This window comes from Tauraco erythrolophus, chromosome 9 (genome assembly GCF_009769465.1).
Source record: "Tauraco erythrolophus isolate bTauEry1 chromosome 9, bTauEry1.pri, whole genome shotgun sequence".
Classification (NCBI taxonomy): Eukaryota; Metazoa; Chordata; class Aves; order Musophagiformes; family Musophagidae; genus Tauraco; species Tauraco erythrolophus.
In genome coordinates, this window is record NC_141473.1 from 33,848,121 (window position 1) to 33,875,149 (window position 27,029).

Below are 27,029 nucleotides of genomic sequence, written 5' to 3' on the forward strand. Positions count from 1 at the left end.
ATGTGGCACAGTAAGAAAATCCTTTTAAGAACATTGTGCAAGGATTTCTCGTTTTTCTTTAAATAAATTAAGGTGCTGTCCTAAATAGCTTTGGATACAAATCTCTGAGAAGCAGGGCCTGCAACGTATCCTAGAAGACTATTATTTTGGAAGACAACTAAATATTTGAGAGATGTCAAAGGATGTCTCTAATGTGATAAATCTGGGGGAACGAATGCCGTTGAGCACCTCAGAAATTAGGTGAAAATTAGAAAGAGGTGGCAGAACCTTTCCTTTTTCTCTTCCAGTACAATATTTTCAATAACTAGCAAATAAGTCCCCACATGCACTAATGGCTGCCATCCAGGAAATGCATCTGCTGTGTTTATGAGATCTGTAGTTCATAAATAATTGCCAAATATAGAATTATTCACTTCAGTGCTATCAGAGGCTGTTTTTAAGAAAGGAGAATATACCAGAATTATACTTACAAGGTAGATCAATCAGTTTGATTTAGAATACACGTGCGTGTGTGCCAAAAGTTAGCTTTTGTGGAAAAGGACTGTTTACAATTTTTGCATGAACTGTCTGACTGGCAATTGAAGCTTTCTGAGACCAACATACTGCCACTGATCCTCTTGCCATCAGCACCCCCATGTAGATGTATCTGTGTGGGTATGCTTTAGGCTTCAACTTATCAAAACCCTAACTCCATTCTATCATTAATTTTTTACATCCTTGTGCTATATACCAAAGGAGCAGTTTCCACGTTGTACATGCCAAATACCGCATGCTGCCTTTTGCAGCTCCAGACAGAAGGTGAAGGCTCCGGTAGCCCAAAACAACCCTTTTGAGAAGCATCCACTGAGGTTAGTGCAAAAAACCCACTGGTTTCCATAGGGACTGGTTCATACCTGACCTGATCCAGGAACACACAGGTACAGTAAAGGTAGAGCGCTTGTATGCAGCTCACAAGTTTAAATAAGAATGAAATTTTCCCAGTTATGATCAACTTCTATCGAGTATTGGAAAGATAATGCTGAACAAAAAATTCAGGCCAGAGGAAGGTAAAAAGGTACTGAACATACACATGAAAAAGAATGACAACTAAGAGAAGAAGATCTAAGTGTGTCGTAATTGAGTACTCTGTCCCTGATTTCTACTTCTAAACTGAGTTCATATCAATACTTGCAATAAATTGGCAATTTGCAGGGTAGGCAGCCTTCTGCAAACAAACCTGTGCTATCTTCACCTTTGATTCCAACTGGTTGGACCTGAACAAACTCTGCTGTGGAGGCCATCTCATCTCTTTAGATGTTGCTGAGCTCCTAGCATGACTCTACACATCAACTCCACCATTGGTCTTAGGAACACAAGAGTCTGCCAAGATAAAAAGCCATGCAGATATACTGACAGTCTACAATGCAGCCGGAAAGCTTGAATAAAGGTTTTACGCAGATATGTTCAAGTTCTGGGCACATGGGCAATACCAGCATAGCAGCACAAACACTGTGCAAGTGCAGTCCCCGTATATTTTTTTACTAAAGGGATGACTAGGAAAGGAGCTGTGACAAATTCCCACACGTGTGAGGAGCTGACTCTTTGCAGAGGGCTGAGTATTTCCAAATGTCTTTGGCAGCCCAGACACCCACAACATGACATACATAAGAGCTTCCAGCTGTATCTGGCATGTGAGCCACAAGTTTCCGGTCCCTCGTCAGGCACCAGAAAAAAGCAAAGCTCTTAAGCTTCCAGGCACCAAGATACAGGGAAACATCTAAACTCTGAGAGGCCAACAGGGGTCAGCCCTGCTTTAGCACAGAGACAAAGGCAAACACAGTAACACACCACTTCCATCTCCACAGCCTGTGGCACGACACAGTCAAAAGCCACATTTGTAAATTACACAGGGCTTGAATAATTAATGTTATAAAGCAACTACAGCCATGAAAAAGCAATGAAACATTTGGCATCAGGAGCTTTCCGAAGGAAGAGACTCAGCTCTCTGACATTAGTCCAAATCAATCTCTGCTCTGCAATTTTCTATCAAGAAGCATGGAAGAGACGTGGCAGGCTCAGTTCCCTTCTCATATGCCCAGCATGCATTCAGGAATAGTACCAAGTTCATTGTTTGCATATCACATCTAGTGGCTTCAGCACTGCCTGAACATGGCAACTGTAGTACTTGCTGTCCCCAAAGGGATCGCCCTTCCAGGATAAGCTTGGCAAGAATAAATCAAAGTGGCACCTTCAACAGTCGTGAACCTTATTTGTGGGGTGTTTTTCTACAGGACAGCGATTTTTACTAAACTAGATCATATTATTAAAAAAAGGAAAATGAGAAAATCCTTCTGCGAGGAAGACTCTAGGTAGAGTTAATGGATGTGTCTAATACCGCCCTCAGTCGTCTATACCCGACGATATGCAAGACACAAAAGCACAGAGAGCAGCTCAGCCACTAAACCTAACACTGCAAACAGCTGAATATACCAACAGGCAAGAGGTGGCTGTGCTTGGCTTGGATGTCTCTATTGCTGTGCTAATTTCAGTGATGAAACAGAGCAAGTGCTTCAGAGACAGCAACGTGCCTCAAATAGGCACGCACAGCTCCCACTGATCACAGTAGTTGCTGCACGGGCACGCTCGAGAGAAGAAAGGAGCTCTTTGTGTCATATCAAACACTGGACCATCCACCAGATGATCTACTTTTTAGTCACACTTTATCTCATGGTCAGCTGGGCTAGGATACTGAACACATTGTCGATTGTTTAATGATGGAAAAATAAAGCTGCAGGCAGCAGTTGATGTTTACAAAGGTGTTGATGAGCAATTCATCTTATCAGGGCAGAAAGCACGGCAGAAGAAATGCTGGAAAATGTAATCGAACGTTGAAAAATTTTTAATACTGTTTTTATGTTATTATGGCTGTGTGTTTTCATTGGTACTTTATGATAAATACACAGTATACCCAGTAACTGAAGTGTGTGAACATGTACATACATGTAAACTCATAAAAATTATAATTTATATTTGTGCATAAAAAACAATTACCGTTTTAAAAAACTGGCTAACGCTAACTCTCAAAGGAGTGTAAATGTCACAGTTTGCCTCAGATGTCCTGCACTTACTGAAACATTGAGAACTGAATATTGCAGGTGCATGCCATATACTACAATAACATTAAACAGAAGAGTGAAACTCAATTTTGTAAAGAAAAGTTCTAAGTTAGTTCAAAAAACAAACTAAAAACAAAACAACAGCCACTGTACTAGTGACGTGCTGAATTCCACAGTTCTGCAGCCAAAATGGTCTCCCAAGATCTGCTACTTATTTGGACCTTCTGCTCAGTCTCCTGAGAAGCCACAGGGAACAAATAACACCTAATCCATACAAGACTTCAGTACAAAGTAACAATTTCAAACCTTCCGCTTTCATTCTAAAAGGAATAAATGAACAAACCCAACAAAGTAAACCCAGAAATCATTCTTTTATCTAATTACAGAGAAGATCCCAGGCCAGACCAGGAGCAAGGCAGAAAAGTCTTCCAGGTTAATTTCTGTCACTTTCATTTTCAGTTTCTGAAGTCTTTAGAAGTTTATATTCGCTCACCCACAAAAATGCGTCTGATTTTACTGCTTCGCTATATATACACTCAAAAGTTTCCATTTGAAAGCTCTTCCATATGATACTGCAAGAAAACCCAACCCAGCCTACACAATTTTCTTCTTTGAGGAACCCAGGAATCACTCCTTTGGAAAAATGTTAATGCTCAGTCTCAAAAGAAGATGCAACTGTAATGAAACGTATTGATTCTTTTTAATACAGAGAGCAGCCTCTGCAAGCAACTAATATACTCTATATGTAGGCAAAATAAAGTTAAATGGTTGCAAAGAAATCACACATTCCAATTGATTCTAAATAATGACAAGAAATCTTTGTGTTTGGATATTTTAATTCTTTGTCATACGCATGCTTTCTGGTAGGCTCAAATGGAAAGCTCTTAACTATTTCTCTTTGAAACATTAAATGACATAAACCTGCTAGCTAGGGTCTGTTTCTTTGACATTTTGCACACAGTGGAATCAAAAGAGGTGAGAGACTAACCATTAACAAAGCAGAATCTTGTAACATTCTCTTCAAAGACAAACAGGTAAATAACCATATAGAGCACACGTAAAAAAGAAATTAAGTCTAAACTCACCTCTCCTTTAATAAAAACAACTTGAGGTGGGGGGGGATTTTTAAGCTAATGTTCATGGTTATTTCCTTTCTTGTATCACAGTTAAGAAACCTCTGTCCCTCCTTCTGAATACATTTTCACATTCAAATCTCTGCTTATGTTAAATCATCATTAAAGGAGAACAGTGTTAGTCCACCTGTCAATTTGCCACAGTAGAGCATTTTCTGGCACTTGGCAAGTCATTCCTAAAGGACTTTTGTAACATATGGCCAAATGTTACGTAGAACGTAAACCCGCATATGTTCAGTGTGATGAAGGAAAGAAGAAAGTATTGGTTAAAGTCAGTGTCTGGTAGCATTCACTTTGTTTTCCACAAAGGATCAAGTCCCAGGATTCTGAGCTGTTGTCTTCAGCCCTATTGCATTTGTCTGTAACGCTGGGAGAACGGTTACTTCTACAAAGTTTGTAGCCGTCTCATGAGCTTAAAGCTCCTGATTAGCAAGCATTCACCATAGTCAGTCAACAAGCTATCACACCTGCCTTTGCTCCCTCCCTGGCGTATCATTTGTACCTTAGCAAGTGCTTTTAATGTTACTGATGCTGTGACTCATGCTTCACATGTAGAAAAAGCATAAAATTGTGAAAGCTTTATCAACCAGCTTTCTTCATTTTCTTCTTAAGAGAAAATAAAAATATTTAATGTTAAAGCTCAGAGATTTATCAGCAACATACCTTCTAGGGTCAGCTTTGCAAAACTCATAGTGTTTTGCTTTTTCACAGTCATTTCTGGGACTAAAACTGCAATCAAGTTTGTGGAAACTAAGATGGCTGAGCTTTAAAGTTCTGACACCTGCATAATCTACCACAGCATAGGAAAAAAAAAAAAAAAAGAGCAGCAGTGAACCCTAAAGCTAAAAGCAAATCACTGCCAAACCATAAAGTTCTGGGAATTGGGCTCAGCAATGTTTTCCTTCTGTTTCCTCATAATTGCAGGAAAAGATAAACCAGGTGACAGGCTGGGAACAAAAAGAGCTTTTGCAATTGGATGTTTCCTCCCAGCACAGGTAGCAATTTCAGTTTCTGATGGCAATGGGGGAGAAAGCAGAGCCTGAATTGAGCCCTACGGATGTTTCACTCATGCTCCTAATCAAACTGAAGCCACATGGACCATTCATACACAGCTACACCGAGATGGTTCTTTCTTCCAGGACTTTATCTGTTACTATCAGTTAAACAACCAAGTGCATGAAGGCACCATTTTTTAATTGGCAAATACTGTCCTGTTGTGGGTGAGGGTACTGAGAAACTAGAGATGATGTAGAGATGACAACTTAGTAACAAAAGAAGGTGCAACACCTGTAGGCTCAACAAAGACACTGAGAATGTGTTTTGAAAACGTATTCTTTTTACCTTACACGTTTACAGCTGGAACTACAAAGGGCTGCAGCACAATCTGTGACCCAGCTAAGCGTCAGAGGCTGGAAGATGGTTCTGCTTCTATTCAACAGAAAGAACCAAGCCGTTAAGATGCTGAGGGTGCATTTTAATCTTAAAGTTAAGCTGCAAGCTAAAAAACAGGCCTCATGCACTCTTCTTTGCTTCTCCCACCCACCTTCTAATTGGCCCTGGGCCAGCACTGCTGTGCCCCCAAACCACTGGTGTCCCTCCAAAGGTGAGATGAACATCTGCAATATTAACATGCAAATGCTGGGGCTGGCAAGATGGAAGAAAAAGAGGAGTTAAGCCCTGTAGCTTTCAGTAAGAAGTTGCTCAATGACTCTAAGCAGACTGTAGTGCAAGAAACACCGGGCCACACTCCAAGATCACACTGAGACTACAACTAAGTCTTGGACTTCTTTTCATCCATCTTAACACCTTATTGCTTTTCCAGGGTCATCAACATGTTGTAGCTCACAGTATGGTTACAGATATTCTCTGAAAGCCAGAAGAGAGATGAGCTGCTTTGTTTTTAGCACACAGTATTCAGTTCCTTGATAATCAATGCCATCAGTTATTAAGCAATTGCATTGCTGGCTGAGGAACTAATGTTGCAGGTTTCCTTCAGCAGTATTGATCAACACTTTCTTGGTTTGGTCTCCAGACATCCACTCTCTATCGGGAAAGGCTACTTGCAAAAAGCAAAACATATCAAGCCATGATTTTTATTAATTTTTATCCTGGAAAAGAATATTACATGGCCACTGCAAGCATTTTACTTCAACTACTGTCTATGCTGTTTATCCCTTAGAAATAAAAATTTGCATCTGAATGACAATACTTCTTCAGCTGATGCAGGAGATTTAGTTCAGTTACTTTGGCTGGTAGAAGTCAAAGAGCATATTCTTGACTCCACACAGAACCGGATCAAGGACAGTCACATCAGCTTTGAGCAGTCTAGTGTGTCCATGGTGAACAATGAAAAGCCCTGAGGAGAGAGTTGTTTAGATCCTGGAAGCAGAACACGTGCATTAGGACAGCAGCATCCTAATTGCAGTAATACAGGGCTATGGGAAAGCTGCTATCACTAGCTTGTAGGGGGTCTGATAAAATGATATTGTTTCTGGAGGTGCCTCGTGAAGAGGCAGCAGAAGGGTCTCTGCCCAGTCATCAGTGTGTAACAGACATTTCTAAAGGAGGAATCTTCCTCTATGAAGATTTCGATTTTAATCCCATTGAAACAGCAACTCCCAATTCCCTGCAGAGTTGGACCCTTCCTTTGCTTACACGGATGCCAGCCACCAACTAGAACAAGCCTTACCTTCTTGAACATTAAACTTGCAAATCTTACTGCTTTCAAAATCCCTGATACTGTGAGATAGAAGAACGAAAATCTTCACTCTCTCTCATATCAAAGATAGCAAATCCTCTAGCAAGTTGTCACATCTATAACCACTGTAATAAATTGTGGCTCTGGTCAAGGCCTGGCAGACAACAGAGTCAAGTGGCTCTAAAACTAAACAGGTGAGAGGTGATATTCCAGACCCAGAAAGATGCTCTCCTCAGGGCTCAGTCCACGGAAAGCTGAAGGCACAAAGAACAAAGCCTGCTACCTGCTGTATATACTCTTGCACTCCCCTGCACCTTCATCCAAAACCTGCTACATTTTCTCCCATCCACTTGGAAACAGAGAACAAAATACCACTGGCTCTCTGCAGCCAGAGCATCATGACCTCCAGCCAGGCTCCTGGGGTCTTCTCTTCATGATGTCCAGCTGGGAATTGTGCTCTGTGACCTTCATACAGGAACACAGTCCCCCAGGGGTGCTTTGGCCCGTTTGCTAGTCTTTGGTCAAAGCCACCACATCTACACTCTTATAAATGTTGAATGTCTATGCAAGGTACAGATAGATCTCATATTTACCTTGCAAAGAGAAGGGAGACCAAAGCCTTTAGTATCTAATAATTTAAAAAACACTTTCAGATTCTTAGTTAAAAGCATTTTTATCTAAAGACAAGCACAGATTCATCATTTGTATCCCAGGCTATCAGTATTAAGCACAGATAATGGCATCAATCATGGTTTAAATGGAACACACTAAGAAAGCAAAAGACACTTGATAATTGAACAAGTCCTATCAGAAAATCTGTGGATTTATCTGCAGATAATAAACTTTTATTTATTTCCATTTGTACCTGAGCACTACTCAAAATAGTTAGTAATGCAAGATAAGAACGGACGAGAATCAGATAGTGATCCTACAAACGCGATTATTACACTAACATTTAATGCCATGAACATGAATAATTTTGGAATTCTGAGGATTTTGCTAAAAACCCTGCAAAATTATTATTTATTGTTTAACAGTTAGGGTGCATAGTCCTCGCCAGCGTAGAATGCTACAGCAGAGAACATTTGATAGGCATACTAGGAATATTAAAAGTTCCATTTGAACATATCTTTGTGTAATAACAAACCCTTTCTCCACTCATAGTGTTGTATCCGACGGCGTTGTTCCTACTTCAGGAACAAGTTTTTATCATTTCAAAACAAATTACTCAAACATAACCGTCTCTGACTAGAGAGCTGTTCTACAAAGTTACTGCTTAAGCATCTCTCAAGTATACACATTTTGAGAAACACAAATACACACACAGAGCACGTGCAAAACTCCGCCTCTCCTTATGTAACAGAAATTTTACATGCTTTCATTCCGCAAATGGAATTTCCTAGTTTCAAATGCATTGCCCTTGAGGGTATCAAGCAACGCGATGAAATAATGAAAGGTTTCTGCTGTTACCACGAAGGTCAGTATGGAGCGGACCGTTTCTTTTGTCTCACTTTTCAGGATGATCAGAGCATTGAGGCAATAAGAGGGAAGCTGGTGCTTTTATGTGATGCAAAATCATCAAGCTGTATGTCCAGTCATTGCCTGGTGCTGCACTGCAGCTTCTGAAACAAATCCTCTCCTGTCCCCAATGACATTAGGAGAGCTCAGGGCCTGCTTCTATTTTAAAATGACAGAAGCATTTTCCCTTTAAGGTTGAAAACACTCTTGATGGCAGTATCTGACATTATTGTTTTGAAAGAATCATCATAATTTATAGTGGTATTCATTTATCAAAAACATACTCGTGGAAGCTAAATAAAGTGATGGGAAAAGAGTGTAAATAGCATGCATGGACCCACTGTGAACGCAGATGGAATTTCTATGGTTCACCTGACGCTTGTCTGATTTAATGAAGACAGTAAATTGCACAGCACAGTAACTGCGTTTCACACTGCATACACCACCGTGCAGCCACAGCTACTGGGAACAGATACTCCCTTTCTTCCAGCTTTACGATATTCTGATTTAATCACTGCATGGGATATCAGAGAATAGTCTCTGGGGTATGGGAGAAAGTCTAAGTTAAGCATACTAGCGAAACAGGTAAGAGAAAAATCATCGGGAAAAATTGTTGTTTTCCTCACCCCTACCCTCCCCACACATAGAAGTTGAAAAATACATGAATTCTTTGTCTGGTTGCCATGAAAACTGTGAGATGTAGCCTTATCTCAGAGGAAATGATGTTATGCTCACACAATGAATAACAAATGAGAGCAGCATGGTCCTACCTCAGCAACACAAAGCTGAGTCAAAAGAGACTCTTTCTAAAATCCAGGCATGTGTGGATTCTAATCAGCTCTGTTTATAACGTATGATCATAGTTAATTGTTCATTAATTCCACCATGTCATTTGTTCAGAGATTATACCCTCCACATAATGAATGTTTTGGGGTACTCTTCAGCAGAGGAAATTAAAATAGATAATAGCTGTGATTTTAAATAGTCGTCTTAGCAATCTTAAGTTTGAATCCATTGACCTAAACTAGTTTTTAAAAGGTTTCAAAACATTAAAAAAATTGTCTGTTCTCTTGAAAAAAGGAAAGGCACATGTGTAAATCAACATGCCTGTAGAACTGATTCGTTTAGCACTGGGACTCACCCTGGCAGCCACCCTCAGACAAAGCCTTTACCTGCAGGGGATGGGAAGGTGCAGGGCCTGGAACCTCCACGTGCATAATTCATCCCCAGTTCCGCAGGCAGCCCAGCCTTTAGTTCTTTGCAATTAGTATTAATACCATTGCAAACACTGAATGGAACAGAGTCACTAAAAGAGTAGACAGCATGAAACGTCTGCATTAACGATAATGGAGATGTTCATGTTTCACTCCTGGATTTCGCAAAACACTTTAGTAAATTAACTTACTCCACTTGACAAGATGAGAGACACAGTTTTGCAACGTCAGGAATGACACGCTCATCTGAACAACAGCAACGCTTAACTATTATACTGCTTATTTGAGTCTCCAGAATCACAGATGTGTCAAGAATTAGAGTACATGCTTAAATTGCATCACCATGGGTTTGTGTTTCATTTCACTCGCAGTCTCAGGTTAAGTCGATCCGTAATAGTTTTCACAAGACTGAATTTGCTATAGGGTTATGATGTATTTGGAGGGCTGTCACAAAGAAAGAAGTGTTACTGACTGAAATGGCTCCCTTTGCTCACGGCAACAAAAAAAAAATCTGGGAAAAACCCACCATATTACACAGAAATTATTTTAGGAATCCTTGCTGAATATAAATGACACATTATATTCAGAATTTTCAGCTTTTCAAAACACTTACAAAGAAAAAACAAACAAAAAAATTAAATCCTTTGGTTCAACATGCCAAAACAAAGCTTTCAAGTGATTGATTTTTTTTATTTTTCAAAATTTAAATCAGTATTTTATGGGTTGTTTGGTGTTTTGTGGGTTTGTTGTTTCTGGTGTTGTTCCCCCCCCCCCCCCGAAGGCGTTTATCATGTTATTGATTTAAATACTTTGTTGAGCTTAAATAAAATCTGTAACTTTAAGCATATTAAACTCTATATTTTCAAATTAAGAAACTCTTATCTGAAAAAACTGGCCTGAATTAGTTGCAAGGCTTTGGTCAGTATGTTCTAAATCTACATATCTACATTTGTTTGTGTAAATAACTGCCCAAAAGAGAATTTATATGCTTACACTTTACATATTAGATTAATACCTCTGTAACACCAGCCATATAACGAGTTAATTAGCTGCTTAATAAGCATGATTAAGTCAATAATATGAGTGCAATTATCAGCTGTGACTTAGCGCTAGGTGGCCTTCCTTGCCCTGTTTAATGGACTTACTATTGTTCTCGTTGTCACGGTTTTCTCACCATCAGTGTTTGACCATTGTTTACTGATGTACAAATATTGATAACATGGGTTTAAAAAAAGCACCTATGAAGAAAATAATGTCTTTGAAATGCCAAGTGTTGGAGTTAATCAGAATCCCCAATATGTCAATCTACTACTTCAGGCAAATGATGTCATGTGCAGCTCGAAGATGCTCACACCCAACCTTGTTTTCATAGAGTTGGGATAACTGATAGCACTTCAGGACGGACCTTGTCTTCTAAAAACTCACCCTCTTCTAACGGGGTAAGCACCATGGCTCCCATTCAACACATGACTTAAGACTAGACTCAGCTTTAAGCACACAGTGCTCCCTCTGTACTCAACTGAATTACAAATAGGCACAAACTTAAGTGCACACTTAAGTACTTTGCTGGATTAGTGCCAGAATATCTGGCACTTTTGACCTACCAGACCCATGACAATGGAAGCAAAGATGTCGCGCAGTCTGCTTAGTCATCTGTGAGCTCTGAGAAACAACGGTGCACCTTTTTATTGTCTGTTTTTCTGGCTGAAAACAGAAGTAAAAATTACACAAAGATTTCAAAACCAGAAGCTGCTCGAAGTTTTTCTTTGCTGTCAACTCAACACAAAGCTGATCAGCCTATCTAGTTGCAAAGTATTTTGCTTTCTGAAAACTGAAATCTGTGGCTGGCACATAGCATCGTTTTTCCCTATGCATTTCAGTTGCAACAGCATATACATGTTTTGCAGCTTGATGTTTTTAAAATGAAAGCGAAGAGAACTTTCCTTGATCTGATGCAAAGGAACTTAGTTCTCTGGAGGGAAAGACTTATTTAATTCCCTCTTTCTGACGAGATAGGTGAGTTCCCCTCATTTTGCAGGCTGTGCTACAAGTGGTTCGACTCTCTCCAACATGCACTCCCATTGCATTTGGCAGCATCACTTAAGGAAAGGCAACAATGCCATGGCCGGGGGGGAAAGTATTTTTAAAAGTCATTCCAAGTACCATGTAACTAAACTTAAAAGACATGCAGCATCTTTTTAAGTTTGTAGACAAACATCTTAATGTTTGTAGTACATCAGAATGGAAGAAAAATATCCTCTAAGTACCAGCAGTATGTTAACAACGCAAGCCTGAAGGACCAGCTTTCCACCAACTTCATTGGACTATTACTACGCTGTGTCAGGACAACCATCAACAAAGTCTGCTGCAAAACATAGCTGCTGTTTTCTCATTACAGAAAAACGTCTGAAACCCAGCATTATTATCACTTCTTTGCTGTTAAACATTCTGGTTCTGCCATTTGCAAAAAGAGCATGTTGTCATTCTGAGGCTGGTTAATACTCTCCCTCACAGTTACCTCTGATCTTGTCCTCTCTTGCCACCGCCCTTCCCCTGAGCAGCCATTAACGTCTCTTCATCAAACAGCAGGACGTGTGAAAAACAAGATTGCTCCATATTAAACCTAAATGGTACTGCTAGAAAATCCTCCGTTAAAGCAATGCAGCTCTAATCTGTAACTGTCAAATATCAGAACTACAATCGCATTTATGGAATCGCAGTAACTGGCTACTCATGAAATAAAACTGATTGCAGGCAACCCTCATGTTAGTAATACTTCATATATTCAATCTATGTTTGCATAAATAAAACTACCCAAGAGGCAAAGGACTGAATATTCATCTGAACAATAAATGCATAAAATAACTAATACCTAAGTCAACTGCTGCTAATTAACATGCATGTGTCTCAGGAAAAAAAAAAAGGTATTTTCAATAACTAAAACAGACAAAACTGAACCTACAGGAAGACACAATGTATTGCAAAGTTCCAGTCAGAAGCCCCCAGAAGCTCTGGCAGGGCTTTTGCTGGCTAGCTTTGCAAGATCTCCCCCACTTCCCCTGTTTTATTTTTTCTTTTTGTATATTTCCTCAATCTTTCCTTCAGATATTATTTGGTTTGAATACAAATATAATCTGTGACTTCATTTTCCTTTTGAGATACTACCTTTGCTCCTTTTTCAGGCAACTGTTTCAGACAACTATTTTCTACGAAACAGGCAGGCAGGCACAGAGAGCGTCTTGCGAAAACTAGGACAGAGATTCTGACTTGTCAAGAAAATGTGAGAAAATTTTGCTGTAAATGAAAGAGAAACACACAGAAAGACACAAAGCTGAATTTTGTTTTCACCCCTAAACTTTAAAAACTAAAGAAAAATAGATTTCGGTTAGCAGATTGCTATTTTAAGGAACAATTGCTATTTTGTAGGTGTAAATTAATTGCTTGACATCATACCAGAAATACTCTAAAAGTGACAAGCCCTAATTAATTTGTGGTTACCTCTTCGTGTGCGGACCTTCACAACGCACTAGGCTACATATCCATGGTATAAATTCATGCAACCAACTAGTGGATAAGAGACCTCATCTTTTCAAGGACTTAATCAAATGCAATCTCTTGGATGTCCTCCAACCAATTAAATTCCTCACCCTGCTATATAAAGCTAGAGGGTTTTTATCTTTTTACCTACTTCAATGCCTGAATATCTCCCCCCAACAAACCAGCATCTCTGCCTGGGAGGAGGGGTTCAGAAGGACAACTGCAGTCCCACAGCAGCAATGCAATGAGAGAGCAGCAGCCCTACAGGCAGCACTGTATTTGCTCGCTTGCAGCATGGCTGATGCTCGCCAGGAAGAGCCATGCCCCTGGGCCACCATATCAGCCATACATCACCTTTACTACTCACAGAGCCTGTCTGCACCGCAGGCCCCCTGAACTCAGCAGGATTTGGAGTCCAGTCCCCAGCAGAGACTGAATTTTTTGCTGGCTTTGTCCTAATTCTGCTCTCTCCCCTCCCAGGTTTTACCTATTGCCTCAGCCTAGGCAAAACGTTGTGGGTTAATAAGGAGGTCCTCAGAAGGAAGAGTTCATCTCCCAGCAGCTAGTTACAGCCAAAATAAAACCCAACGTCTGGGTCAGCTGCCCCATCACTCCTCCCCGTATCTCCCCATATAACCACTGCTCCCGTTTCAACATCAAGGCCCTTTCTAATGCTTGCATTCCTTTTTTCTCATCTTCCTTCATACTGACTTGTTTTAAAAGTGCACCAGCTTTGTTTGCTCATTTGCATTTGGTAGTAAACAAGGAGAAAGGGGCAGCTTTGCTGTTGGGAACAAAGGGCTACAATTTTGAACAGCTTCCCTGCGGATCTTGTTTGGTCACAGCGTCTCTTGGCTTTCCAACCCAAGGCAGATTGTGCATGTGGCCTTTCAAGCTGAATTTATTGCATATGTTCAGTGGTTCTTCTAATTGGACCTATAACTTGACCACAATTCAGTGAGTTTAGCTTCAAGGATAACAGGCACGTAGGTCAACAAGAAGATATATACAACATTACAAAATATACTACATTTAGCCATTTTAGATTAAACTCACGCGCTTCTAAAACCAGGATTTTGACAACTTTCCAGTATATTGGGTGGGCTAAACAGAAACAATTCTGAAAGAGCTTTACTAAATCTTTGTGAACAACACGCGTTTCTAACTGCAACTTAACTAGTATGACCAGTCATTATAAAACAGCCTTTAGCCAATGGTTTGCTATGCTAAATAAGACAAAATTAATCTAAATAACAGTAAATGGAATATTTATACTGAATACCAAGGGCCATAATTAGAATTGTTACCATGCATACTTCCTCTATACCAAAAGCTTTTTAAAAAGCATCTACTTCTTTAAAAACCACATTTCTCTTCCAGAATTATGGCAAGACACCAGCAAAAATGTTCCCGAGAGTCACAGCCAACAGGTCACACACCAGTGCAGCACCGAGCAGCTCCGAGGTCATTAAAAAAAATGTAAGCCCTTCATGGGCCTTGTTTTGTAGCAATGGTCCTTACGTAAGGCATGCAAAATATATTCTATATCAAGAACAGAAAAATAGTCAGTGCTTGCCATTTGAAAAGAGATCCTTAAAACAAGCAAGAAGAACAGTATGGAGATATTTTATAGAGAGGAAAACCAGAAATTGAATCAACTCCTTCAGATCAAACTGGAAGAGTCAGTGGGAGCACCCCCCGCCCTTTGTTTGTTGCTTGGATGACCTGGAAGTTTGCATACTTTTATCTTTTATTTGGGCAGTGTGTGCTGAGTGTGCAAAATATTTATTAAGCCTTCTTTAAGCATAAATAGACATTCTGGTATTACAAAAAAGGTAGATAGGAAAATATCAGATAGGAACATCAAACAACATACGCTTTCCCATAACTGTTAAAAAGCGTTGGCTGTTCCTCAGGCTGTCCTACTTAGAAACTTTGATTGTGCACCCACTGTCATGAGAAATGTTTTCCTCTCAACATCTTTTTAATCTTTTTAGACTGGTAGAAAAACAGCAGTCTCTAGTTATCAGAATTTTGATGTTAAACAGCTTCAAAGTGCTGGTGGTTTCAAATTAAATCAAGTGGTAGGGAAAACTAGGACTGCAGGTATCCAGCGCATTCACTGATTCTCCTTGAAGATGTTTTTTTTGCTTAGATGGTAAAAATGTATTAAAGGAAGCCTTTCCCACCCACTTCTCAGCAATATTTCACTACAGGATGTTTTAACTTTTCAGAGTCTTGTGCAAGAAGAGGAAAGCATCCACAGCCACTCTCCAGAACATATTGTCTACTACTGCCTGGCCAAAAAAAGCCTCTTTTGAGAGAGGCTTCCTCAGCACTACAGGAAAACACTGCATTTACTCACACATAGATTGAGGCTCCTTTTTAACTCGCTGCACCATGAGGTGCTTGGTACACGTATCTCTCCTCTTGAGGGAGTCTTTCCCCTCAGGTGCGGAGAGCACTCCAGACTTATTCATCTGTGCTTCAAGGTCTAGTCAGCAGTGTAGTTCTGAATAGTATCTGCGTTAATTTTCCTACAGTCTGTGCATGAAAACAGCCTCAGCACCAGAGCTGATTGCTAGATGCATACAAATCTGAAGTGGGCAGGAGAAAAGGTTACAGACTCAGATCACCCAGACACTGACATTTCCTCATGGACCACTGGCAAATTCAGCTGATGAGATGGTTGCAAAGGCTCAACATTAAGCTAGCGATTAATGAACGGGAAATTATTGCAATTTCAGAGACACCATGGTAGGGTCCAGAAGGAGTGGTGATGCAGTTATGGGAGAAAGAAAAAAGCTGTGAGAAAATAAAATTATTCTATCTATGAAGGAATCTCATCTAAAGCTAGGAATGACTATATTTATAAGATATTCTGATTACAACCCTGGAAAAATGACTTCAAAATGATACAGAGCTAGCTGCAGTCAGCGGCTCACTTCCATCTTTGCCTTCTGTCAGTAAAATGTCCCATAAACTCATGTTGGGAAGTGGAGGGAAAAGTCTATCCAGTGGATATTGCACTGCTCTGCTTTTCTACAGGTTCCTAGAGAACACTGGAGACCACCTCCAGATGGGTGAGCTTGGGGACAACATACAGGATATGTCACTGGGAAGAACAACTGCCCAGCTAGCTGTGACAATCTTGCTTAACTGAAGGAAGTCAATAACGGAGTTATTCTACATCCTGACATTTAAAAATAATTCCCATGAAAATGAGCCAATGTGCTGAACAGAAAGTGAATTCCACCAGTGTATCTTCTACCAACACCGAAAAGGGCAGGTAAGAGTATGGTTTATTAGAGGATACAGTCAGGATAACATCACCATGGTTTCTCATTTTAATACTGCCTTAAAGGAAAGCTCTTTAGAACATGCAAATCAATGTGCTCTAACTGAAAGGTAGATATCAACAATTGCACTGGCTTGTGATTTGTTCTGAGTTTGTGAACTCAGAACATGATGCAGAAATTGCTGGTGATGCTGTCATTTGAAGAATTTCAAAAGGAAAGTGGCAGAAGTTTGAAAAAGACCGTTTTACTTTTTGATCTGTTCTAATGACTTGTTCTTTGAAATTGTCTTTTCACTTAAAAAAAAGGATCTGTAGTTCCTTTAGGAATCAATGACAGCAATGGAACCAAATCACGCTGTAAATTACATAAATGAAGAAGCAAATTATTTATATACACCCATACAGTGCAGACTTCTGAAAACATGGCTAACAACTTTGTGGACAGCTTCTCCCTAAGGGCCCAGAGTGGCCAACAGCAATGGGTTGAGCCTGGCTTTCCGGGAGCCGCTGCACAGGAGCAAAGAGAACACGCTTCCTCTGAAAGTAGCCCCCTTGCAGCACACCATGCAACCTTTCCCAGTGTAAGTGCACCCTAACACAGATGGAGCTCCCTCTGGGAAGCAGGGACACTTTGGAGATGCCTGACTCACGGCTATGGATGGATTGGTGCACACCCGCTCACATAGTATATGCAGTACATCTGTGTTTTGCTGTGTGTAAATCCTTCACATGTAGAAGGTACAAGTTCTTGTACTCAAGCCGAACTCTTCAGCAATCAGAGCACAAAGGTGCCATGCAAGCGGCTGTTTAAAAGAGCACCATCCCCAGCCTGGGACATCACATCATCATCAGTGGAGAGGAGTGTTTGTGTTACACCCCATGGTTACTCCTCAGTACTAGTGAACTATGCCGAGCACTTGAATCCAGGTTGGCTACTAGTTGCTTATGGTCTATCAGAATTCAAGGATTTGCATAATCATGGTGCTTACTTTTAAAATATGATTATGCAAAACAGCCACTTCAGCAGCTCCAGGAAATCCTTTCATGGCACTCAAAATTCAGCAACTACCTGTCTCCTCTTCTGACTTCCCTCCCAACAGTCTTACTCCAGCAGAGCCTGGATACTTAATAACATCTTATTTCAAAAGCCAGAGGCCATAGCGTTAAGGACAGGGCTGTAGCTCAGAGCTGAGCTGACAAGATTTTGTAAAAAAAGGGTACACATTGCTGCTTTCAAAAATACCTTCCATATTCTGTAAAAATACAAACAATTGACATATTATGCCCTCATCCCATCTATGCATATATGCTTAAAGGAGTATTACAAACCAGTGTGGAATATATGAATGTAATGCAAGCTCGTTTAGTGACCAGTGATTTTCCTTTGATATGCACCAAAACTGACAGCTGTTCAGAAACCTGCTCAGAATCCACAAACCACAATTTCCTATGGACTTCTTTGCAGAAAGCAGGCAGTGATTTCCGCTGACGCTGGATCAGGTATCCAAGTGATACATATGTCTCTTCCTTTACAAGGGAAGCAAGTGCTTGTTGCGTTTGCAAACTATTAATTCCATGGGTGAAGCACTAGGCACACCCGGGAGCCTGTCTGGCTCCTGGTAGAGAAGGGGTCACCAGAGACACCAAGTTTAAGGCTACTGATGGAGATTTTGTTGAGGTACCCTCTACTAGGCACTATAATGTATGTCACCTCACATCCACAAAATAAATGCAGACATTGTGTCTGTATAACTCGCCACGATGAAGTAGTGGATACCTGTTAAGCTACAGACCTTCACTTCCTGCTCGTGCTCATGAGTAATCGGTGTTAGAGGTCTTGGATACTACCACTTTTATAAAGAAGTAACTACTTCTACAAAGTCCTGTTAATTCCAGTTGGATAAATACAGAGTAGGATATATTCTGCATAAACTAGTATATCAGAAACATAAATGAATCCCTTCTACCTTGTACTTTTCTTTTTAATTATGATGATTTTCAATGAAAAATTAGGAAGCTACTGAAATGAACACTCAAACTGAGATTTAAAATTGATACATAAACTGTGATGGCACAACATATATTACATCAGACCTTTCAGGTGCCCAATAAGCTAAAATCCAAACCTGTGAATAAGACATAGCTGAACAACCGAAAAGTGAGGTAAAATATATCATTCAAACAAACCATAAAAGTTTTCTAAAATAATGCTTAGATGAAGGTGACCATGCAGTACAACATGTCCTGTATCTTTCTGCAACTACAAAGGCAAAATAAAGTTTTAGTTCTGGTACACAATACAAAGGCATTAAACTGCTTGTGTACTTCTCAGAGCACTAACAATCTCATGCAGGACAAATTCATGTTACTAAACAGTCATGGCTTTCTAAATAATGGAAAACTTCAGCTTATTGGTAAAATTATGATTTTTTTAAAAAATAAGTATCGAATTTTCTTTTCATTTCGTAAAACAATCTTATTTCAACCTAGTTCTCCTGTCCACATTAGTCTTACTTGAAGAAATATTGGATTTTACATATATATAAATAAAATAAATGTTGGATTTCCCTTCCAAGTCACCATACAGTGATTTCAATCTCTGTAAAAAATTAAAACAAAATCTGACCTCTTAGGTGGAGATCAGTAACTAGCCACTTCGCAGAGCACAAGCCAACAAAGCAGAACTGCCCACAAATACCATGCTCAGGCAACAGACACACAGGAAAGATTTTTTTAAAAGAGTTATATGATCCCAAACATCCACCAGAGATGCCTGATCTTCAGAATGCCCAAAGCTCAGCTGCAGGTGCTGCAAGGCTGGAGGATACTCTATATCTTTGAAAATGAGGACATTGCTTTAACTTGTCTCACTTACATGCACTGAATTATCCTCTGAATACACCTATCTTTTTCCATATAGGGCTAGAGCCTAAGTTAGATAACCGAAGTCAGGAACAATGTCGGGCAGCTGTACCGTCTCAGTTGAGCTCATTATCTGAAAAGGTCCCCGCACATCCCAGTCTAACAGGGAGGCATTATTTCGTAGAGTTGCTAAAATGTCTAAGAAGTTTCCAACCCACAGGCACAATGAGGCCAATCAAACCCTTACGGCCCAGTTCTCCATTCCTTTACCAGGCAGTCCTGTGCTAGCCCTGCTGTCTCAGTCACAGTTACTGCTCTACCAGTGGCCTAAACAGCTGTACAAATCACTAAATAGCAGCAGATCTGGCCCTTTATTGCCCGAACTCCCATTCAAGTCAATGTGGGAATACATCAGGCTTTCTATAGGAATTAAGTAAAATTTATTTTTTTTAAAAAATACAACTTACAACCTTACAACTCAGACTTTTTTCATCTCTATTTTTCTAGTTTACCCACATCAGACACACCAAGAGCCTAGTTCTCACCTACCCTGTTCCAGTCAAACTAGGTCTAATTGAGTCTAACAGTTTTAGCAGGTGCTCAGTCAGTTCCACTAGTCAACAAATATTTTGGCTCACAGTAGCAAACATTTAGTGAATGGCCGAGGGGAATTGCACCAAAGCACACACAACTTATCCAGAAGCCATTAATTCAGGTAAATTAAGAGCTTGAAATGAGCAGTACTTTGACTTTTGACACAGGGCTGAATATTCATAACTACATAAAGAGTTGTTTTTTGGGTTTTTTTAAATCACTGTTCACTGAACATCATCTTAGAACTTTCTTTTGCTTCAAAAACAGCCATTTTCCCATAGAAGAGACATTTCCCCCTCAGGTCTCCCAGAAAAAGCAAATAAAACAGCCTGGATGGAAAAAAAAAAAAAAAAAGGAAAAATGTCCCCATTAATATCAACCAGGTAGTTGAAATAGTATTGACTTACACTCACTAAGAGTCCAGTTCTAAATCTAGTCACTGAGCAGTCCTCCTATAATGGCAAGGTCGCCAATTGTTAGTCCTTCCTCTTCCCCATCTCCTCCCATCACGAGCTGGTAACACTAAGCATAACATGGTTTATAACCCAAACTGACATTTGCATAATAACTAATGGCCATCTGTTGTGACGGCACAATCCTGAGGCATCAAGAAGGTGAAGAGGAAAAGGTGAATGTTCTAAACCTGCCTAAATAAAAATGTAAACATATAACAGTGCAAAACTTTTTCTGGGTTTATAAACAGCAAAGTAACACTGAGCAGTGCCCACTTCAAATGATGCTGTAGTGCTACCCACACAATACAATGCAATCTTTTCATTCCTTTGGGGGTCATCTTCAAAGAAAGAATTGTTTTTCCAGCTGAGTAGAAACACTCTTTCACCACCAAACCCCATCCTGGTAAGAATTCAACACTGCTAGTGGATATCCCATCCACCAGTGCCCCTAAATATCTATCCAAAACATCTTTCAATTATTTAGAGTTGCCTCTGACGGAACATCATGTCCAAAATCAAGGATATGACTGAAACTTTTCTTGCACCTAGGAAAGATTCACTGACTTAACAATTTCTCCTTCAGGCCCTAAATCTACATGATCTTTTCATTTACACCGGTCATGATCCCAGATGTTAGAGCAGCATCTACCTGGTTTGTGCCTTAACACAAATAAGTTAAGGAACGATAATTTGTGGCCAACTTATCTAGATTTTACTACTGTCAAGTTCAACTTTTCAGATAGCATAAAACAGACCTCTCTTATCCTGAGATTTGTTTAAAAATAATGAAATTTAATTTTTTTTTTAAATGGATGGGGATTTGTACTTGTTATCTGAGTTAAAAGCCTTGAAGCTCACATTTCAAGCTTTACCTGATAACTACTAGACTTGTTTGCACGTAAAAACTGCACCAATTCCAAACCAAATTGCTTTTTAAAACCACAGGGCAATTCCTTGCAGGAACACATGACTGTCAGAGAATTATCTCTGTTTTTCTTAAACCTGCTTAATTATCACTGTGAATTAAACTGGAGAAGCTACTTGCATGGAAGCTGGTCTGCACACAACCCTTTGCTCAGGTTAATCGTGTGGGTGCAGATGACGAATTTTTTCAACCTCATGAGACTCATACTGAAACCTTGGCACGGCTGAGATCCATAAAACGTTTTGACAGCCCCAGGAGGGCTGAGGGGAAAGAAAGCAGTGGGAGTGTCCCAGCTACGACATGATTATGTCCTCCTGGGGTCCTGCTGCCTCTGGGAGGTGTTTCCAGGTCTACTACCTTGGGCAGTCCACACCATCTCCCACAGGCCCTCGCAGCTGGGAGAACAGCCCAGGCCAGAAGATGCACAAGCGCCTCAAAGTCATATGAACCACACACCTACAGGTTGATCATTCCTGACGCAGCATTTCAATTTATACCCATTAGGAAATTGCAGGGCAATTTTTCCAGCATACCTGAAAGTTAAGTAAAACCTTCGAACACTTTGAGCTTTGTGATGAAATTACCAGGATTTGCATTATCGGCATCCATTACTTTCCCTGCTGCCCACCAGTTTGCAGCAGCAGAGGATGTGACAGCAACAGCCTTTAACATCTCAGAGACAGCAGCAGCCAAGCTTCGCATTACAATCAAGCTATCCTGTGTTCCCAAAGAACATGCTAGCTCCTGAGCACTACACACAAATGGAAACCACTTCAGTCCTACTGAATATTGTATAAAGCATAAATCATTGAGCATGTGCCAAGACCTGCCCTTCTCTTCTACTATGTACTGCACAGAGAACGCACAAAAACCCACGGAGATTTCACCTTTATTTTAGGAATGGCACTGACTAAACAACTAATTTATTTCCAGACATTATTACAGGGCAAACAGTTTCTAGTTTTGACAAACCAAACTATGCACTACAGAACTGCACTATAAGGAATCCAGCAAGCTGTCCCATCAATCACTTATTATTACGGGTGGCTTGGCTTGTTCTGCAATAGCATTTAAGTCTCAGGTCTGCCCTTGGGTACACTCTAACTATGTGCAGTGTAGGACACTGCACAACCATCCAGAGGCAGAACTGCTTGAAGCTGTAATATTAACCTGGGCAGAATAAACAGAAAGCCTGTATAATGCAGACTCCTCACTGTGCTCACTTTGCTTGCTGGCCTCATCCCTTTCTCTTGTATGAGTTACACTATTTAAGCCATGAACCTTCAGAAATGTCTTGAATTCAGGCAAACAAAGAGTGTGGTGGGCCCATGGGGCACAAAAGCACAGCATCTCCACAGAGCCAAGTGCAGCAATTTGAAAATATTTCACCTTGAAATTAAATGAGATTGGATATAATACAGGATTTTGTTTTGTGGATATTTTTAAAAGGTCATTTCTCTCATACAAGTATCAAAGCAAGCCTTAACAGAAACATTATTATACTGTAAATTGCTTAACCAGTCAAAAGCGGTGAAATATTACCCTCAGACTGCAATCCTCAAACTAAATAGGAACATAAATCAGCATGACTGTTGCTGGTATCATCAAGTCTAGGACACCGGGTGCTCGCACCAGCCTTACTTTCTAATCATTGGCTGCCTTGGTCTCCTTACTGTATAAATTATCCAGAAATGTTAGCACTCTCTGTTGTTCCAATGCGATTGGAAGACCCTAAAGGCTATTTCTGTACGCTGCTTAAGCAAAGGGTTAGCTTTGTGCAGTATCATGTGATCAACAAAAAAAAACCCCGAGTACTGCTTGCTTGTGGGTGGTGCAGAGGAACAAGAAGTGACTCACAACTCATAGTGGAAAAATTGGGGGGAAAATGTTTTAAATAGTCAGGAAAGTACAAAATGGCAAACCACAATTATCGGACTTCCTACGCCCTAATGTACTGGGTGGCAAAACCATGTCTTTGCTATAAGATGACTGATGCTCAAATGTATAAACATTAAGTGAAACAATTGCTGCTTTTTGCTCCATTCTGCTAATAGAGAGCACCTCTACATTCCCTGAATCTGTAAAGTCTTAAGGAAACTCAGAAAGAAACTGGAATAAGCTAACTAAATTGCAGTGCGACACAAAGGGGTTGAGGGGAGAACTCAAGAAAAAGCCTTTGATGGAGAAAAAGCTCTCTAAAAATAATCTCATTCTTAAGACACAGAAGTAAAATACTGAAAAAAAAGCTAGACATTTGAGATTAATAAGCTGATATTTATCCATGTGCCACTCTGGTTGCTAAGAGATTTCCCTTCTACAGCATTGTGTTGTATAAACAATAAAGCGTTTTTGTCCACAAAGCAATTGTCTCACCTCACTGAATTAAGAGCCTCTTTCTGCCCCATCCCTCCTACATTGATCTAATTGCAAACTGTGAGAAAGCACCCTCACATAAAGACAGTCTATGGATATGGTTGGGCATGCTATTGTTAAACTTGAGCACACTAAGTACAACGTGGGCTTTCCGCATCCCAAGCAGAGTTAGCTGCTAGACGATACATTTGAGCTTACAAGCCATAGGTAAATATGGGTTGACGGGCCAGCTCCTCAAATTCTTAACTCTTGTGGTCGTTTTCAGCTGGGGTAAAAAGCCCACCCTGATAGCTACGTTAGAGACCTGCACATAACCCAAACAGCAGACAAGAAAAATATTACTAAATCAGGTCAGTTTCAAACAGCAGCACCTCAAAATAGCCCTCCAAAACAGAATCTTATTTTCACACTTTCCTTTATATTGGAAGACGATTCAGAAGATCTGTACGTGTACACTCACACGGAAGAAATACCTACGGTTAACATGCTGCAGTACATTCGCTGCAGCCATCTAAACAGTCTCCTAATGTGCTCGCTAGAACAGAAGGCAGTGGGTTTCTTAATGCTTTTCATTATGTATAGCACTGCCATGGCAGAGAGAAAAGAGAAAAGGGCAGGGAAATGCTGACTCTCACCCAACCAAAAGATGCACATATGTTAGAGGAAATCTACATGTCATTTAGGAAGCACATGCACCGCTTCTCTGAGCATATGAAGATTATCCAATCCCCCCTTAGGGGGATTTCACAAAGGCAGACAGAAATACTACATACCCAGGTTCCTGTTAAGACAACTGGCTTTCTGGTATGTTCTTGGAAAATTATAATAAAATACAGTCAAAGACAAGAAATCATGGCAGGGCCTTATTTCTATGGAGCAGAGTACAAGGTGTCGTTTTTAAGGACATATCCACAGAGCTGCCAAAGTGGCTGGCCTCTTTATCTGTCATTATGCCACAAACCATAACTATTTTTCTTTATACCTTAGAGAAAAACAGTAAGACTGGAATCACGCAGAGGCTCCTGAACTGAACAATGAGCAATGCAGTGCCTGCTGAATTTTTCAGATCCTAGTGTGCTGAAGGCTTTTCTGCAGCTAAGACAAATCTACAGCAGAGACAAACCAGGCTCTGCGATCTCAGTCACATATTTCCCTAACAAAAGAAAGTTGCTAATAAGAGATTGTTACAGCTCAATTCTGTAAAACAGCTCACCCTTAAGAAAAAAGAGAAACGCTGAAACACCTTATTTCTGCAACATTATCCCAAAAAAGGATGTTTCAGAAGTCAAACATGTGATAGAGTCCCAACACAAAGAAAAAACAATCTGCCTCCACACACATCACTTTTAAGTACATGTATGCAAGGCTAAACTATTATGCTGTTAAACCTGCGAGGAAGCTCAGCATTTAACCTCACATCATGGTTACAAACTATTTTCAACTCACAGACAGCCTGCATATCACGGTAACACAAGTGATTTATCTGGAAAAAGAATGCACACCTTCTGCATCATCACTGCAATCAACTAATATCCAATTAAACATTCAATTGCTTTGCAAATCCCACAGCTGTGGTTATCAAAGCTATTTTACACCGTTAACAAATTACTCCGACAGCTACCAAGTTACACACAAGAACGCGCTTTGATACTTCAACCGCAAGGTAAGAAAATTAAAACAAAAGAATCCCTGTCAAAATTTGGCACAGAGCTAGATACCTTTTTCTTGCGATCCCGGGATCTTTTCCTGTGTTTTCTCTTTTTCTCAGTTTCTTCATCAGCATTAATTTCTAAATCCCTGGTTTTCTTTAACTGTGATGCTGCGTGAGCCATAATGCATTAAAAATCCTTTACAACAATGCTCCCTTGTAAAAGGTGATTTCCTCGGGCACCTTTAGCCAGCCCTTACAGCAAATGTTCCAGTGATTGGAAGGAAATCTGTGACCAGAGCCAGGAACACATTCAGGATTCAGAGATCTCACAGAAGCTTGCAGTCACTACAAAAATACATAGTTGCAGATTTCTTCCTATACCTTTCTGTACCTGAACCTTTATAAAACAGTGCAGCCATCGTAATGCATTTAACGTAATGAAAAAGACAGCTGGGACAGAGAAAGCTGTATTATGGCTGTATCCCTTGCCACCAGCTGGAAGTGTCTAAGTGACTCCACTGAAGGGGGAACGCTGAAAAGGAGTGCTTTCTATTAAAAAAAATTCCAGAACAATAACATATGCTGTATTGTATTTTCTTCACTAATCCTCAAGTGCATTTTAAAACCTATTTAAAAATGCAGTGTTAATGATGTACATTTCTCAGCTAGTTTTGTATGGTAAGTCATTTAACCTATAATGAAATGGAGCAGCTCCTACTTTAGGTTAACTGCTGATGGTGACAAAAAATAAAATAAAAATTTCTTTTTACCATGGAGACCCTGACTGCATTATGCAGAAAACAATGCATGCATTGCCATATCTTAACAGTGTGTCCTTTATATCCATTTTTCAATTTCAATACATTTTGTGAGAGAGGATTACAGAAAGCCCTGTTGTCTTTTTTTTTTAACATACTTATTACAACACATCATACAGAAAGATGCGATCACACTAGTGTGTGAAACAGGCATTTAATTCATGGGAGGTTTCCTGGCACCGTTCTTTTACGTGGTCAGAAAGGGAAATCGGCACAATTTCCATGTAGTTGGAAATGTACTTTTAGGCTTTTATGTCAAGACTTGCTTCAATCATCTTACTATTTTTGCCACCTGAGTCCTGAATGACTGCAGCTTTTGAATATTCATTATGGGAGGTAAAATAGCAGCAGTATTAAGGCCTGCAGGAGGATCTTTTACTAGGATGAACACAGAGCAGGCAAGCATCTAGTAAATAAGGAACCATATTTTTTCTACACAAATATGAACAATCAGCGGCTTGCCTCGAGATTGCTGTTTTTAACCTTTCCCAGTATTCCTAGTAGCGTACTTCGCAGTAACAAGGATTAGCATTTTAAGGCAGTCTGATTTCTTTCAGATAAGAAACAAAAGTCTCCACAAGTGAAATTGGTGTATTTTACATGATTACCATTTCTTTCCAGAAGGAAAAAGCAGAATTTGCTGTAAAAATAAAGTTAAATTTAAATTTGAAGTACAATTAGTCAAATCATATTGAATCTTTGGAGCACAGCATAAAATCCGGAGACGTCTCATGAGGTTGCAAATATTCTTCCCCTGAACTTGAGAGACGTTTTCTGAACCCACGTTGTTGAAGTCCAGTAAGTGACATGTATCCATTGCTTCAGTTTCCACATAACATGGCTAAAAGTAAAATAACC

At 40.0% G+C, this 27,029-nt stretch overlaps 1 protein-coding gene across 1 annotated transcript in view; it reads right to left on the minus strand.

The window, feature by feature from the left end:
* ANK3 (ankyrin 3) overlaps positions 1 to 25,534 on the minus strand; it is a 203,057-nt gene extending 177,523 nt beyond the window's left edge. The window contains 1 exon segment of the mRNA XM_086616892.1: positions 25,421 to 25,534. Within this exon segment, the coding sequence (XP_086473018.1) occupies positions 25,421 to 25,534 (114 nt within the window).
* Positions 25,535 to 27,029: the final 1,495 nt, after the last annotated feature.